Source organism: Propithecus coquereli, unplaced genomic scaffold, assembly GCF_000956105.1.
Source record: "Propithecus coquereli isolate 6110/MARCELLA unplaced genomic scaffold, Pcoq_1.0 Scaffold482, whole genome shotgun sequence".
Lineage (NCBI taxonomy): Eukaryota > Metazoa > Chordata > Mammalia > Primates > Indriidae > Propithecus > Propithecus coquereli.
The window spans coordinates 1,073,154-1,091,327 of NW_012150641.1; the positions used below are offsets into that span (position 1 = coordinate 1,073,154).

Genomic DNA, 18,174 nt, shown 5'->3' on the forward strand with positions numbered 1-18,174 from the left:
AAAGAAATACCTAACTGAAAGAAGAAAGGATAATAGAGATCCTGACATTGAAGGATGAATTGGAAAAAATAAAAAGGAGACACAATAATAGATATTCATAATCATGCTATCACTGAGTCATTTAGAAAAAATTATATTTGAGATCCTATGTCAGAAGTTAGGAATTTTTAATTAAGAGGGATTAAAAATATAAAATTATGGTAAAAAGATGGATATTTCAATTATCTTAATATGGACATTCATTTCTAAGAGTTGTCAGATGATTGAGGTGGATTGAGTTATCTGCCATGCTAAGCCCTAGCTCCCCTAGGATTACCTAATCCTAGTTGCCTCTGAGTATTCTCTTCTTTTAGCTGATATGAGACCCCGTAAATTCATGTAGGTGAAGGAGTCACGGAGTAAGGGTCTCAGTTGCAGAAGGTTTTCTCAGCTTCTACCTGCTGACATTCAGATCAACCATCACCTTTCCTGACCATATTATTACATTGTTTCATTTATATTTAACTATAACTTCTAGTTACTTTTTAAAACAGTATTTGTATATATAGCCAGCTCTTCCCTAGTAAATATAAAGGTCTTATGAATTGAAGAAAACTGATCCTAGAGTTTTATTCAAAAAGCTGATTTGTATGTGTCACTAAAATTGGTACAAGCTTAGCCTTGTATCACACACTTGCCATATTTGCAGTGTGATGATAAATGATGACTGAGAAGCACTATCAAATAAGACCATCACTATTTAGATCTTTCATGTGTCACTTACCTCCAAAAAGGGAGTCATTCCAGAGAGAATGTTGAGCTCTAGGCCTTTTTTTTAAAATTGATACATAATTCACATTCCATAAAATCCACCTTTTACTGCTATAATCAGCGGTTTTTAGTATATCTACCACATTGTCATCCCAAAAAGAAGAAACCTTGTACCCATTGGCAGTCACTCCCATTTCCCTCCCCCAAAACCCTGGCCACCACTAATCTATCTACCTTCTGACTCTGTGGATTCACCTAGGCATTTTTAGTTTTGTTTTATTTTATTTATTTATTTATTTATTTATTTTTTGAGACAGGGTCTCACTCTGTCACCCTGGCTGGAGTACAGTGGCACAATCATAGCTCACTGCAGCTCCAAACTCCTGGACTCAAGCAATCCTCCTGCCTCAGCCTTCTGAGTAGCTAGGACTACAGGTGCACACCACCGTGTCTGGCTAATTTTTTTATTTTTTGTAGAGACAGGATCTTGCACCCTGACCCATCTAGGCCATTTTTCAATAAACTAATAATCAAGTGACCTAAAATGTTAAAACAAATATATAAAGCAATTAATAAGCACCCTGTCTGTTTTATTTAATCATCATGTATTTATTTAAACAAAATTAAATTGATTAGGATATAAAATATCTGAAACATTTCAGTTAGTTGAAGTTTTATAATAATTTATCCATCCTGGCTGGGTGTGGTGGCTCACACCTGTAGTCCCAGCACTTTGGGAGGCCAAGGGAAGAGGATTCCTTGAAGCCAGGAGTTCAAGACCAGCCTGGGCAACATAGCAAGACCCTGTCTCTACAAAAATTTTTTAAGAAATTAGCCAGGTATGGTGGTACACACCTCGTGCGTTGTAGCCTGGGTGACAGAAGGAAACCCTACTTCCAAAAAAAAAATTTTATTGACCCAGTCATTGTATATAAACATTCACTTTCATCTCTCTATCCCCCAGTTCCTTCCTGGCTTCTTTTATTTGCTGCTTTTTTGGGGTCATCTACTTGGAATTAGTGTATTTTCAATTTACATAGAGTATTTATAAGTTTATAAGATAACTTAGCCATTTTCTTGCCAGTACTTTTTTAGCAATTTTAGATCTCAGTGTTTGAATTATAAACTTGTTATGGGTTAGATATTACCTTTCATCCTAGCAATTTGTTTTCCATGGATCTTCTTAAAACTCTAATCATTTAGAAAGTTAAGCTGCCAAACCCAGTGGTATTAAAGTGACATGGAACCTTGTCAATTCTCACTGCCTCTCATTATCAGGCAAACCCGCCGGGTGTGCTGGCCCTCTTGGATGAAGAGTGCTGGTTCCCTAAAGCCACAGATAAAACCTTTGTTGAAAAGCTGGTTCAAGAGCAAGGTTCCCATTCCAAGTTCCAGAAACCTCGGCAACTGAAAGACAAAGCTGATTTTTGCATTATACATTATGCAGGAAAGGTAAGAGGCCTTATGTTGAATAACTTGATTATCATTGCTGTGTTTGAAATTTTGCTGTGTTTTATGAAGATGTAACAAAGGTGCTGATAAACATTTATAAACATTTAAATATAGTATATATTACAAATGCATCATCTTTGAGACAACCCATTTTTTTTTTATTGTTCTATGAAAGTTTTTGGTTAAGGCTTAAAGTGGTTTTTGTTTTTGTGTTTGATTTTGTTTTCCATTTCACCACATTTGGCTCTGGTACGGGACAGGTGGACTATAAGGCCGATGAGTGGCTGATGAAGAACATGGACCCTCTGAATGACAATGTGGCCACCCTTTTGCACCAGTCCTCAGACAGATTTGTGGCAGAGCTTTGGAAGGATGGTAAGATAGTGCTTATGTTTATAATTAATCTTGCCTGGAATCTTTTATAATAAAGGTTTATATGTGGTTCTTTTACATATATATGTATATATATTTTTTACTTTAAAATCTTTCCCTAGAGCAGGGCTGCCGTTATATTAGAATTTATCCATTTTAAGAATACTTGGGTTCGGAAATGAATAACAAGACATCTGCCTTCTTGGTCAGATGCTGCGGGAAGCACAGAAACATTCTAGGCCCAGAGACACAAAGAAGTACACGTACGCCTCAGTCTCACTCAGTTACAATCCGAGGGCGTTGGGACACGAGACCCGAGAAGCCCCGCACGTTCCCCTCTGCCCGTGTGTACACAGGTCTGCTCAACCGCACCCTGCACCAGCGCTGCTCCCCCCACAACAAAGTGGCCAGTAAATAAATTCTCAGATACCTACATACAGATCAGTTGCTCTCATTTCCATCAGTCTTCATAGTGCTTTTGTTTATATGAACCTGAGATAAAGATTTTTGGTGATTTTTTTTTCTTTTTTATCATAGACTAGAAAATTTTACTACTATCAGCAAAACAAAATGTCTGCGTGTCTTTATGCATCGCAGGGCCCAGTGTCTTCTCCTAGGGCTGAGCTCCCCTGCTCCTTCTCATCCTGGCTCTGTCCCACCCCTTTGCTTAGCCTCGGGCCATGCAGGACCTTAGCCCTGGATCTGCCCTTGCCTCAGCCTTGACCCAGAGGCTCAGCCTATCAGTAACCCGGCTCATGTCTGCTTTCCCTAGAGCATCTCAAGCCTTATAACCCAGCTCTTTTCTCAGAGTTAGAAAGAGAAGCACAGAAAACAATAAAGAAGGGGGCTGGGGCAATTGAGGCAAAGGGAGGGAGACTGAAAAGAAAAGAACAGACATGGAGAAAGTGAGTAGGGGCAAAGGTGACCACATAAACCACATCTGTCAGGCCACACGAGTGTGAGGAGCCTGCAGGGATGGGTGCACTGCAGGCAGGCGCGCAGGCGTCCTGGGAAGGAGCCTGAGACCATTTAAAAGGGGATTGGGGAAAAGGTTACCCTTCCCACAAGTAAAGCAGAAGCTTTTCATCTTTGTCCCTTTTGATGAAAATCTCCAACTAGCTAAGTGGACAGAGTCGCTACCAATGATGTAGTCAGCCGAGGGATGCTGTGTGAGTACCAGGAACAGAATGTGTAGTGCCCTCGCAGACGAGCTGCTCCTCTCCCTGGTGGAGGCAGCGTCAGAGTGGGCTGTGAGAAACTGGAATGAGAGCAGAAAGAAAGGCTGAGCTCAGGTTGTCACAGGGTCCACCATGCTAGCAAGACCAGCACTGGTAAGTCAGCGTTGTGGTGGGAAATGCCTCAGAAGGAAGAGAGGGTAATGCTGCAGTCTTCAGCATCGGCATTCCTTCAGGAATCACTTCGGTTGTGATGGTGTTGGGCACTGCGTACATTACAAATCGCCTCATGTTCAGCCCCTCCTCTGGGCACCCTTGTAAGGTCTTAGAACACAGCAGAGGAAGTGAGATCAGTACACAAACTGTTGAGTGCCAGAGTATCTGTGATAAACGCCTCGTGAATGGTACAGGATGAGTTTTTAGCTCTGTGCAACAGAGGAAGGGACTGCCCTTTCCTGGGGTGCTAAGGTAAAATGTCATGAAGGAGGATGCAGTTTTCCATGTCCTTAAAGGATAATAATAATCCGTTGATTAAACAATGAAAGCTAACATTTACTGAGCACTTATTAAGTGCCAGACAGAGTTTTCATCACTAATTTATTAGCATTTATGGCCTGATTACACCTTAAGCATTTCGGGTAAGAAAGTTTATGTGAACTAAGTCGTCTAGGGATGAGTATCTAGGGTGGCATTTGTAGAGGTGAGGTTGGCGTGGGGAAGAAGAGGTGTAGAGTGGTCACAGCTCAGGAGGAGTGTTCCGTGTGGCTTTAAAGAAGGCGGGGTGGTAGGTTGAGACCAGACTCGAGAGCACCGATGGCCCATCCCAAGTGGGGTTTGGACTTGGGACTTCTTTGAATGAATAGCATCAGTAGGTTTGTGACCTCAGGCAGTGACAGTCTTAGCTGGTCGGATATATTGGGATGAAAGAGCCTACAATTGGGAGTTGAGTGTGAGGTAACTGAGGGTGGTGGTGGGCGTGGAGGGAATGCCTGGGGAAAGGAACAGAGGAGTGGTGAGTTTTCCCTGTAGAAGCCTCAAACACTAGTTTCCTCTTCATATTGAAGAGAAGCAGGTATTTGGGGAACACTATATAAGAAAGGACATTATTACATACTTGTTCTGACATCATGAACCCCTTTTTGACTCTTATTTTTGTATTCCTTAACCAAAAACGGTGTTGGAAACATCTGTTCAGCCCTTGACCCATTCATACAAGTATGTGCTTCCCAGGGTAATCTGTGAGAGAGCTCTGGAAGCAACGAAAGGCATGCCCCTGCCCTTTAAGAGTATAATCCAGTTGAGAAAGCAGGATATACACAGACGCAGTAACAGGACTCAGCTAGTCTTTATCTTGGCTCCCAGCTTCCTGGGCTTCCTGTTTCCATTCTTCTCCTTTAACTTCAGGTCTCACCATCTCCACATACTGGAGAGGGTTTTGGCAACAGTGGGTCAGAAATTTTATGGGTGTGAGATTTAGCAGGTAGCAGGGAGGTGGGAGGCTGGAATGATCACTGCAAATTATAAACAACAGAGGAGATATCTTACAGATAGGACCATGTCAGGAGATTCCTTGTCTGCTTTTCTGTGTTTTCTATTTAAGAGATAACAGGAAAGTTATTTCTTTGATTACAGAAATGCTTAGAGGAAACTCTTGTAGCCTTGCTGAGTTCCTTCAGCCTGGTGCGAGCCCTGTTCATCCATATTTAGTCTGTAGCTCTGACCTCACAGACACACTGTTTGCACGGCCCTGTTTCTAGCCCTTCCCTTTCTACAGATATGCAGTTTGGGAGTGGGTTTGGCCACTCTTGTCAAAATAGGCCATGGGAAATCTTACCTACCCCAAGTTTGCTTTGGCTCTGCTAGCTTCTGCTCTGGAATAAACCTACATGTTTCCTCTCCTGATAGTGCTCCTATCATATTTGCGGGAAGTCCTGTCATCCATCAGCTTAGTTGGACAGTTAGTTTAGTCTGAGTGACAGAGAAGATCTTAGAGGTCATTCACTATTGGGGGATGCTATTCTTCAGGGCAAGGGGCAGCAGAGAGGTGGTACCACATTTGTCCGATCTTGAGGATTGTGTGTTTCACCCATAAAGTCAGTGGCAGGCACAGGAGTTTGAAGAAGGTTCTAAGGTGGAGAATTTATCACTGCTCACTCTAGGTACAGAGATCTCTTGGGATAAAAGGAGCTTTTTCTCTAGGAAAAGAAAATAGCCATGGAAAAACATTATTTCCCTCTTTTTATTGCCACTTAAATGCAAAAGCAGAAATGTCATGACCATGAATTGATGAATATTAATATATGATATATGAATATAGTTTGCCTGTGAATGTACAACACCTTGAGTGTGAAACATTTTGTATTAAAATAGAGTTTTGGTTGGGGTTTTAGAGTTTTCTTAAGGCCAAACCAGGAGAAATAAGATTTATTGGTGGCAGCCCTGCCCTAGAGATTCATAGTGCCCTACTTTTTGCTAAAAGATGTTGTTTTGGGATCTCCCTACCAGTTTAGGACTTCTTGCCACTTGGTAAGGCTTATATGCAGAAAAAAACTAAAGATTGCATTTTCCATGTAAATGTGCCTCCTAGGATCTTTTCATGAGTAACCATATGATTAATAAGTGTAATCTTATGATTTGAAATTATTTTAACCTTTCGCTACAACAGAACTTGAATTTTATTTTCCTTAATGGTAGTTACCTTTTAGTAATTTGTATTCAAAGTAAATTATATTTCCAAAAATCTGTACTAGAAGTAAAATTACACAGCAGTGTCATTTTTGACAGTAAAAGCCACTAATATTTACATTTGCCATAGTGCTCAAACTTAACTGCAGTCTTGTCCTGATTTACTAATTGTAAGGTATTTTTATGATAGACAACTCAAACAGTACGTTATTATTCTTAAATGTCATCCTGCATTTACATGGGGCAATCATTTAGCATTGATACAATATAATAATGCTCACACCTGGAGTTGGGAATATGCTCTTTGGATTCAGCATTAATTTACTTTATAAAGAACTTTGTCCAAATGTGCAAATTCTCTAAGCAGTAATGTTTGCATGGGATCTGCCCTGGACTAGCTCCTTTTGTAGCCCAATTTCAAAGTTGACTTGTGCTGTCAAATGTCTTTCACACTAACTGAAGTGTTTGTGTATTTGCTCTTCTGTCCTGTTTTTGCTGTTTCTCTGCTTTAGAGATTCAGAATATTCAGAGAGCTTCTTTCTATGACAGTGTTTCTGGTCTTCATGAGCCACCAGGTGAATGTATAAAGCCTGTAGGTCTTCCAAAACAGAAGGGTTTTAAGCCCACAGGAAAAACATGTGGGGGGGCTGGCAGGGTGGCGGGGAGGGCAGGGTAGGCTGGGGAGGGAGGGCTGGTTTGGGGTTTCTGTTTTTGTTTTGCTCATAGGTCTGCATGAACCTTTCATTTCATGCTCAGTTTTATTATACTTCAAGGCAACTGTTTGAGTGCATAAGCAATTGAATTGCTGCTGCCTACACATTGCTTCTTATTTTATGCATAGCACTTACAGCACCGCATATTAAAAGGTATACCATTACCTTTTCCAATAGTGCCATTTTGATACACAGTCCTCTAAAGGAATTGTTAGGAATTGATCTGCTAAATGACATCTCCTTTGTCTTTGAGTCACCTTTAAATTTTCAACTCCAAGGAATTCCAAGGAGTTTTTTTTTGTTTTGTTTTTGTTTTTTTAGTCACCAACATTTTGTGAACAGATAATTACATTATTTATCTCAGGCGTGTTGGTCTCATCATTATATATCCCTTTTGTTTGGAATTTGTATGCATATCTGGCTACTTGACCTTTTCTTTTCAACTAAAGACACTGAAACTACCTACAAGGCTTGACATGTGCAAGTTGAGACTAAGAAAGAGTGGAATATTGTCAGAATTTATGCATTAAACCTGAAATCGAGCTCCAAATGTTTGGGCTTTGTTATCTGAATCCTTAGCCCTGTTTTAAAATACCACCTAGCCATGGCTAGAGGGCCCCCAAAGCTCAATATAAAATGAAGACCACCCAGTCCTCCAAATGTTCAGTGAAATTGGCAAGTAGCAAAATTCAAAGATAATCAAATTCATCTAATGAAATTTCCTTTATGATTTTTGGAACATGATAATGCTGAGATCCAAATCCATTTCAAAAGTTATTTTTAAAAATGTTAAAGGACCATGCCTATTTTAATCCAGCTCAAGATTCCTGCCATCAACTCTAGCTCATATACTGGGAAAGAAGTAGATTGCAAGCATGGGGTAGGAGGGCAGAAAAGATTATGCCAAAGACAGCATAAGGTGAAATGAAAATTATACAGATCTCTAAAGGAAGAAATCTAAGTCACCTCTGACCTTGGGGAGAACTGACAATGTTGAAGAAGTAGAGAGAGAGAGAGAAAGAGCTTGGAGGTAGTTATAAGCTCTGGTCTGCCTGGGACTTGTGCTGTTAAAAGGTTAGCACTTGACCGTTTGGATTGCTCCCAAAGTAGGACACTCTCTTTAGATCGATTCCCTGTAATACTTTTGGATTTCTAATAATCTTTGAAGAGAATTCCACACTGTGAGCTCTTTGAGAGCAGCGCAAGTGCTTGGTTTTGCTCACTGTCAGTTCTTCAGCATCTGGCACAAATGAGGCACAATGTAAATAAGTCATTGAGTGAGAGAATTGATGGGTGGGTGGCTGGCAATGCCACACCCAGTTCTCAGATGCAGCAGCATGGCCTTTCCCTCACCTAAAGGGCAGACTCTCTATCCTGTGGGACGGGGGTCTCTGGGGTGTACAGAACCACCCTTGGGTGACTTCATTCTAATGAACGAGCAGGGAGTAAGCTCATCCGCCTCACTGCATTCTCACCTTGGCACTGAAAATACTCCTGGTGCTATCTCTCCCGTGAGGTGTCCCTTGGTTGAGTTACTCAGCTGAACCAAGCATCGCGGATCTCTCTACTTCCCCATGGAGCTTCCATCCATCTACCATGGCTAAACATAGTCTTTGAAATTGCATATTTATTCTGCAGCAAAATCTTTTTCTCTGCAGTATGTGTTTATGGATTCAAGAGACCACCCCAGGGAGGGGTAAGGGGTTTAAAAATAAAAATGTGGAACTTTAGTATTTTCAGTGATTTCTGGGAAGACAGTGGATGAAGGAGTTTCCAGGGATGCAGACTGTGATTGCCTATGACTTGCCAACACGTAGCGAGCAGCTCTTTAAAGAAGATAACACAAAGTGAAAGGGTCCTGTGCTTCTAAGTACATTCATAATGTTGGGAAAATTGCATTATGAAGAGCATGTAGGCTTTTGAGGATAAAAATGAGAGACTGGGGTAAAGAGAGGTTTCCAAAAGCATCAAAGGACAAATGCAGAAAGGAAAGGAACAGGATTTCTAGAGGCAGAATATGGAGGTCGTGCAAGTTTCGGCTATAAACTCAAGGATTGTTTTCTTCCAAATATATTTAGCAAATCTGGACTTCTAGGTAAAGCAGTGGTGGAGGATGCAAGCAGAATGAACTAGCAAAGAGGGACTATAACCTCAAAGTTACAGCTGTGCTTTTGGACTAAAGAATCTGAGATAATAGGGACCATCAAAAGCTTTCGACCTCATCCGAATCACGTTGGAAGGACAATTATGTGTAATCTTCACCCGCAGTTTCCTTCACAGAGTAGGACCATTTAGGCTCTTTGAACCTCCACATGTGCCCAACTGCAGCCGGGTCTGAAGGTACAAACAGAGAAAAAACAAGGGAAAACGTGAGAAGTCCCATGAAGCAAGTTTCCATTGTTGGTAGAGAAATTCCCCCACCCCTTTTCAGTCTTTCACAAAAGCAGCATATGGGATGGGGTAGCAGCAGTTAACTGGAAACTGAGAATCACCAAGGAGAGCTTGGTTCCCAGCAGGGGAGGGCTTCCCCACTGTCACAGGTTTTTATCTTAGCCAAGCTTTTTCAACATAGAAACGAGAATGTTCTGACTTTGAAAACTTTGAACCAGTCTTTTTTCTTTTTTGGTCTAATAAGACATTAAAGGCAGCTTTACTCAAAATCAAGTAATATGACTGATAAAATGGTAGCCATTTAATCTCCTTACAGATGACATCCATTGGTCATAACCTCTTAAGTGCCATTTTAGAATCTGTGGTTTAAATCTGACACAGTTTACATGCCTACATTGTCGTCATTTCCCATGGACAAATGTTTTTTGTTGTTGGCAGTATCTACTCCTTCATAGTTTTTTATCTTGAGTCTTAGCAGTAGTTGGGAACTCAAGGAGAAGCAGCATTGGGTACTGCAACTTTAGTTCCTCAGGTCAAGTGGGGACAATGACACATAGTTTTCAGGGTTATTGTGAGTATCAACAAGGTAGAGTGAGCCTGTGCCTGGCACATGAGAAGTACCCAAATACATGCTGTTCTAGAGTTGCAGTTGCTGTGGCTGTGTCTATGGCTGCTGCGGTGGTAATTGTGAAAAACAGAGAAACTTGATAAATGTTTATTTCCTAGGCTTTATCTATTGCAAGTCCACTGTTATTCATAGTGTCCCAAGGCTCAGCTGATAGGCAGTCATTCTGTGCTGCCTGGTCTCAGAATGAGTTAGGGACATGGGACCAGACAAGGGGAAAAAGCAAGAGCAGAAGCGCAGGAGAATCTCTGAGGGTGAAGAGGGGGTTTCCTCTTTGCCCAAACACCTTGGACGTCCCAAAGGGATAGGAAGGTAGAAATGGGGGAAGTACAGGAGGCAGCATTCAAGTTCAGCTTGAAACTAGTGCTTAGGATGTAAGGAAGATTCCTTCTCCTTAAGTCACATGCTTCCTGGCAACCTCTGAACTTCCTGGAATTTTTCTAAAAATTTCCAGATACTCTAGAGCAATTTACAGATTGGTTCTAGCAACCAGTAACATAACCACGTAAACTTGTTATACAGTACTATGTAATAGAGATGTTACAGACATATACTATTGGATGTTAAAATTGTTTCTTAGCAGTTAAATATTTGTTTCCAAATCTGTTTTTAATGGTTAGTAACATTTTCATCTGTGTTAGAATAGAATTGTCTTAACTTGTTTAAATGGGTATTGAGAAGTTGCTACGTGCCTCGCACAGAGCCAGATACTGGCCACCTTTTGTAAGGATTTTGTGATGTAGTTCTTAATCATCACAGGCTGGCTGTTAAAATTGCATTAAATAGGTTTCTTCCCCTTTTTTGGTTTCTAGCTATATTAACTAGTGTGAGTTTCTGAAAATAGCTTAAATGCTTCAAATTAAATTTAGTAGCACTGTATTTTGGCCCGTGCACTGATTTGAGAAACAAAAATCTTATGTGCCTCCTGTCTCCTAGATTATCCCCTAGAAGAAGGGCCGGTTAAGAATTCTGGCACCAGACAATAACATTCCTTATATAAAACTGTTAATGGCAGTTTTATGATGATAGATGATACATTGCATTATCTCCCTTAAATTATGAATGTGTCCTTAGAGGAACTCATTTAATTTCTGAATGTTTAAATAAATTGTTATAGATTAATAAATTAGATGATGGTATAAAATACTTTTAATTCTTTTCAGGCTTCTGGGAACCAAATAATAAATTTAAATTCTCACCAGCAACCCTAACCCAGTTTTCCCGTCATCTCAGATAGAAGAATTTGTAGCAGGAGAATAAACAAAGCCAGTGTTTACTCTGAAGCCATGGCTGGAAGACACATGGAGATTTAGGAGCCACATTAGGTCTTGGAAGGAGCAGTACTCCTCATTTCGAGGAGCTGCTGGAGTCTTTCTTGTCTTCGCATTTTCTATCTTTCTCTAACCATTTGAAGAAGAAAATGCTCTTTTAAAATAGATATTTTTCTGGATTTTGATTTTTGAGTGAAACCAAATATTATTAGTGTGGCCCACTTTATTTAATGAATTTCCCAAAATATTTCTCTTTCACCCACAAGATAATTTTGCTTATTGGTGGAATCTAACCAAATTGGAATTGGAAATTTAAAAATTTTGGAATTAAAAGAAAAAGAATCAGAAGTCTAAAGCATTAATTTTTTTAATCTAAATATTTAGCTTTGGGTTACCCTTATTAAAATTAAATTTGAAAACCAGGCTCATTATGATTTTATTTGTTGGTTACTATATTTAAAAAAAAAAAAAGCATGGAGCTGCAGTACTAGACACTGACTGACAGCACGTTGTGTTTAACACATTGACTGCCACACTGGAAAAAAATTTTTTTTTCCTTGGGGCCATAGTGTTTTATTACAAAAATAGAATAAGAACTTTGAAAACAAAACCATGCTTTCTAACTTAATGAAAAATTTATTTTTTATTGTTTTCTGTGTGTGAGTTGTAAGCAACTTGAAAAATTCACAAGGCCCTGGGCTCAGAACTACATGAGTTAAATACAACTCACATGGCAGTTAATGTGTTAAGAACTGCCCTCGCAGGCTAACGTATGGCAAAACCAATGTAATTTAATCCCTGCAAAGTAAACATGGTGCTCTTTCCCTTTTGTCATGGTGGTGATTTGTTCTCCTGGTAAACTTTGTACAAGTTCCTTCAGCAGATATTTATTAAATAGCTACTGTATGACCAGCACCACGCTCAGGCCAACACAGGATCGGGGAGTGGAAATCATCTTTGCTGGTGGTCAGGGGGGCCGGAGAGACCACGGGAACTGTTCTCAGGACCCTGAATGTGTGAGATGCTAGAAGAATGTCCCCTGTGGAAGCTCAATCCAGTGGAGAAGATGAACAGAACAGCGTGGAAATGTGGTCCCAGGGACCTGTCCCAGGTGATTTGAGCCTGGAGAAGGGAGTGGCCTATTAAGCCTTGGAAGCAGGATGTAAACCAGAGCCTAAGACTTCCCTGAGGAATTATAGTTAGGTAAAGGAATGGAGATTTAAAAGTGTTTTTAAGAGTTGACTGGAGGGGGGTGGGCATTCCAGGCAGAAGGAAAAGGATGCAATGTGAAGTCGTCGTGTCTTTAGGAAAATGCAGCTAGTTTGTACAGTTGTAGGTTAGGGGTGTGGAAAGGGGGCAAGAGAGGTGCCTTCGTGGAGCACTTGAATGTTTTCCAGGCACCTCACAACTCTGCGAAGTAGGCCTCCTTAGCTCTGTTTCAACAGGAGGAAACTGCTGCTTGGAGAAGTTGGGTAACTTGCCCCAAATTGCTCAGCTCATGAGTGGCAGGTGTTTCTGACTCTCTGGGTGACATCCATCACTGTGCTGGACAGCTGGGCTGTCATGTGGGCCATACTCAGCAGGCTATGGGAGGAATTCAAGGATTTAATGCCGAGTTTTGTTTTTCAGAAATGGCTACTAATCATTACACTGGGGAATAAAGGTATAAATGGAAAGAACCATGTAGCAGTGGGGGTAGAGGATGATATGGGAAAGTGAGGCCGGAGGAGGAGCCAGGTGGGGAAGTGTAGCATCCAGTAAGAAGCAGGAGCCCAGCCAGGGCGGTGGAGAGGAGGGGTAGGTGGGAGACACCTGGAAGTTTGACTTGACCAGTTTGGGTCAGTGGTCTCATTGGGTAGGAAACCCAGGAGGAAGAACAGGATGGGGGTGGTGGAGGGTAGAGTCCATACTCAAGGGTGGCACATGAGCCTGCTGTCCCCTCTCCTCAAGCTCTGTATCTAACTCCTCCTCTTCTGCCAAACTCCTTGGGGCTGATCCCAGGCCTTCATCTCTCTCTTTTCTCCCTCTAGGTAGTTCGTCTAGTTCCATAACTTTAAATACTGTCTGTAAGGTGACAAATCCCAAATTCACCTTTCTAGTGCAGATCTCTCTTCCTAGCAGCAGACTGTAATATTGGCTTGTCTACTTGACATCTCTCATCCACTTGGACATCTCACAGGCACCCCAGACTTACGTAGAGTTTGGGTCTTATCTTCCCAGCCACAAAACCCACCTCCCTCTCCATCCTCCCCACCAGCCACTCAGTTGCTCAAGCCAGAATCCTAGGAGTTGTTCTTGAAATATCCCTCTGCCTCACTTTCCATATCAAGTTAATCATAAAAGCAAGTTGATTCTTCTAATAAGATACCCTCGAATCTTGTTTCTCTATCCATCTTCTCGATGATCTCACTAGTTCAGGCTGCCATCATCTCTTAGAGCCTGGGCTACTGCAGGGTCACCTGTCTGGTCTCCCCAAGCTCCTCCCCAAGCCATTGCACACCCAGCAGCTGCTGTGAGTGTCATAAGCTCCTACTCATACTGCATCCTTGGCATGGGGCTTCCTTCATTTCTTCCTGCCCCTGATCTTTTGCCCGTGCTGTTTTCACTGACTGGAATGGTCTTCCCCCAATAGGCTCATTCTTATTCTTTGAGTATTGAATGGCATTTCCCCAGAGAGATCTCTAACCACTCATTTCTCCCATAGCATCCTGCTTTTTTCTTTCAATGCATTTCTTGCTATTGTGATTATAGATGGATTTAATGTTTACTTCATTTATCCACTGCCATATATGTATCAAGTATGTTAGTGCCAGATACCACTCTGGAAGCAAGGATGCAATGTCAAGTCAAGCAGACATGTTAGGATCAAACAAGAATTTGTAGAAGGAAAGGGCTCCTTGGTGACATCCGGGTAGAGAGCAGACTACAGGTGTTCGGCAGCCAATGCAGTGTAGTCAGGCATATGTAGTTAGAGTCATAAATGAGATCACCCAGGATGAGAATATGGCTTGAAAAAAGCAGAGGACCAATATCTGCACTTGCATCTTGCCTTACTCTAGAAGGATTTCAGGTGAGTTGAGATTGGGTCCCTAGTGAGTGCCACAAGATACAGGAAAAGAAGTGAAGCCATCAAGGAACAGAAGACTAGAGTGGCTGGGGGATGGAGGGAATACAGGAGAAGGTGGGGTTCATAAAAAAGCCCAAAGTGGAGAGAGGTTTTAGAATGCTACTGAGATGTCAACATATCAATGTACTGGGGTCAAATAAAGTAGCATGGATGGCATCTCATGCTTTAGCAGTTGACCAGCCTGAGTAGTGTTGGTCAGGAGAGGAGGAAGAGGGGCTAGAAGCCCGCTGGCTGCACGCTGGGAGATTAGTAGGAGATGATGTGCAGTGTGTGAACTACTCTAGACAGAAGCTTGGCTCTGAGGAGACAGAAGAGAAGTGGGCAGATGCAGGGTCAAGGGAAGATCCTTGTTTCATGCAGTATGCAAAAGTGGGCTTTGGTGCTGCTTTCTGCTGGGGCAAGTGAAGAGGTGGCAGTTGAAGGCTCAGGAAAGAATGGTGGTCTCTGAAGCAGACAGACTCCAATGCACAAGTAAAAGGAGTAGCTTTGATCCAAACCCTTGAGTCTGGTGCCTTCCCTTGGAAGCAGTTGCACTGTAGTGTGCATGCCTGGGCCTGGAATTAAACAGCTTTTACCCACCTTTCTCCCAGCTTCCATGTAAGACCTGCATAACTTGAGCAGGTACTTTACATCCCAGGGGCATGGTTTCCTCTTTTGTAAAAACCTCACTGGAAATGGAAAATCGAGTGAGATCTTGCACATAAAGCTCTTCATGCAGTGCCAGGTCCCCACATGTTCTGTCATGGGAAACAAATGAAAGAAAAGAGGTTGAGGAGGGCCTTAAAAAGGACAGTTCAATTGGTATTCTGATTGTTTTTTAAATACTTCAGAAATGTGTTTCATTCATTCAACAATTTTTTCAATAAGAGCATATGCACGTTATGCACCAAATGTTTTGCTTGTGGCAGGTGCACTGTTTATAATCTCATCTCGAGAAGTATTAAGTCTTTGTGGATAATGTAAAAGCATCAGCTGCTTTAATAATAGGGAAATGTCTGAGAAGTTGAACCATTGTACACACACAGGAAGCTTAGGCATTTATTCTTTTCAGAAGAGTCCTTCCTATTTCGTGTTCTTCCCTTTAGTAATGTTATTTATGAGGAAAGAGCTGAAGTTTACACATTGCTAAAAATCTGAACTGATGTAATCTAATCTTCCTGCATTTGTCCTTGAATCTCGAATGACTTTTCTTACTGAAAATCAAATGACTAATAAGAGATAATTCTGGTCCCTAATCCCCGAGCATATTCATTAAGTGGATTTTTACAATCAAATATTTTTACATATGTTTTATGAGCCATTTCCTATTTTGAGGCTTTTCGCAAAATCAGTTTGTGTATCAATAATGTCAGCCAACGATCTTTCATTTACCAACCAATTACAAGTGTAACAGGCAGGATGTTATCAAAGACAGTGGAACTAGTGCAGCAGAAGGCGTCTGCTGGTGTGTGGTAGTTTGGAGTTGTCCCGGCACTACTATATCCTGCCATAGAAGTGTGTGGCTGTTAGTTCACGGCTTGTGCAGTGTCCAGATATGCTGACTGCCTTACCTATATGGCATCTCCTACCATTCGTTCCACAAAGCTTGTGCTGCTGCACTCTCACTGTGTCTTTTCTTTCCCTGCTAAAGACTTAGCTTTGGCTCACATTCCTTTTCTTTTTTTCTTCTCACCAGTGGACCGTATTGTGGGTCTGGATCAGGTCACGGGTATGACTGAGACAGCTTTTGGCTCTGCGTATAAAACCAAAAAGGGCATGTTTCGTACCGTTGGGCAACTCTACAAAGAATCACTCACCAAGCTGATGGCAACCCTGCGCAACACCAACCCTAACTTTGTTCGCTGCATCATTCCGAACCACGAGAAGCGGGTACGTGTTAAGCAAAACATGCACAATACAATAGTGTTTAAAATTGATCGAGGTCAGGTTACAAAGAGTAAACAGTAAAACTATTATTTGCTTGATTAGGCTGGAAAACTGGACCCGCATCTGGTGCTAGATCAGCTCCGCTGTAACGGTGTCCTGGAAGGGATCAGGATCTGTCGCCAGGGGTTCCCCAACCGGATAGTCTTCCAGGAATTCAGACAGAGGTATCGCTAACTTGTACCTTTTTTTGCATATGTATCACAGCTTATCTTAATATGAATTAAAACAGTGATATGATGAGGACATATTTTTCCTTGTTCCCTGGATGCTTTCAGTTTTCTTAATAGCAAAGGGACAATCGTTACCTTGATTATTGGTGGGAAGATCGAATACCTACTGTATAAAAAGGCAGTGCGCTGACAGCTATTGTGGGTGCTGAAAAGAAACTTCCTGTCTTCAGTGCCCTGGAGTTAGCTGTGAGATAAGCATAGAAAGCTGAAAACTTACAGCTTACTCATTCAGACAGTTCTACCTAGATTCAAACATAATTATTTTTAAAAGTGTTTTTTTTTTTTTTTTTACATAGATGAGTATGTTCAAGAGAAGTAAAAAGTAAATAAAAATCATTCAGGGGTGATTCCTGAAAATATAGTGTGATATTTCTTTCCATCTTGTTTCAGTTAATATATTTGTGTGTGTTGTATGTATTTTTTTCCAATGTATATGTTCAGATGCACAAACACATGCATACAATTAGAGTCATTTAGCTAAAATAGAAAAGGGAATAGGATAGATTAAGAAAAGGACTAAGGGAAAAGGGAAAAGATCAATGTACAATAGAAATGGATATGAACATGTGATGGGAAATAGTTATCTTAGAATTTTCTTCAGTAATTTTTTTTTAATAGTTAAATAAGTTTGCTTTTTTCCTTCTTTCTTCTGGAAATCAGATTTCAGATTTTATGAAATAAATTTCAGATTCAGTGAAATAAGTGGAGCTGCCAGGTCAAAGAATAGCCCTGTGCCCTTTCTCCCACTGTTCCAGATGACATCAACTTGAGAAGTTCTTCCAGTCCCCACGTGTCTAGGAAAGCCATCATTCTGGCCCCACTGTATGATAAACAGTCTGGTAGATTTTCACTCTTTTTTGGTAGGAGAAAAGGGGCATAATTGGCATCCAGGATATCATTGATGTAGCCAGGATTCATCCTTTAATATAGCCAGTGTCTTTTTGCTAAAAATATTGTTCTAATTGAGGCGTAACCTATATACAATGAGGTGCACAAATTTTAAGTGTACAGCTCGGTGAACACCCAGACCAAGGCCATTTTGAATGTCACCCTGATATTTTTGAATGTTCTAAATAGAAGCCTGTGAACATTGCTCTGACAGCCTTTCCCATTATCTAATAAATGCCTACAAATTGACAGTGACTTAACATACAAAAAGCCAGATTAAGGATGTGAACATTTTGTGGGAAATGAAGAAAAATGAAAGGTTTTTAAAACACAAGCATAGCTTTTGATTCTTCCCTGCCACAACCTCCCAAACCTAGTCTTTGACCTGAAAGAATTAACCTCATTTTCACTTTGATTCTTATTATAAGAGATAGAAACTAGATCTGCAGAAAACCTCAGATTATCACCTGTTCGTTTCTTTACTCCGTAATGTGTATTACTTATCATTTATTGCCTCTTAGAGCAACACTCACAGTTAGTAGGTAAACCTGTTCACAAATTTCTACAAA

At 41.0% G+C, this 18,174-nt stretch overlaps 1 protein-coding gene across 2 annotated transcripts in view; it reads left to right on the forward strand.

Annotated features, from left to right (window-relative positions):
- Positions 1-18,174, forward strand: part of MYH10 (myosin, heavy chain 10, non-muscle) — a 138,523-nt gene that overhangs the window by 80,811 nt on the left and 39,538 nt on the right. Inside the window, exons 14-18 of one of the 2 annotated variants that reach the window (XM_012655702.1) lie at positions 2,029-2,202; positions 2,463-2,577; positions 6,947-7,009; positions 16,237-16,430; positions 16,530-16,651. In XM_012655702.1, the coding sequence (XP_012511156.1) occupies positions 2,029-2,202; positions 2,463-2,577; positions 6,947-7,009; positions 16,237-16,430; positions 16,530-16,651 (668 nt within the window). The remainder of the gene's footprint in view (positions 1-2,028; positions 2,203-2,462; positions 2,578-6,946; positions 7,010-16,236; positions 16,431-16,529; positions 16,652-18,174) is intronic. The other variant, XM_012655703.1, reaches the window with a different exon arrangement.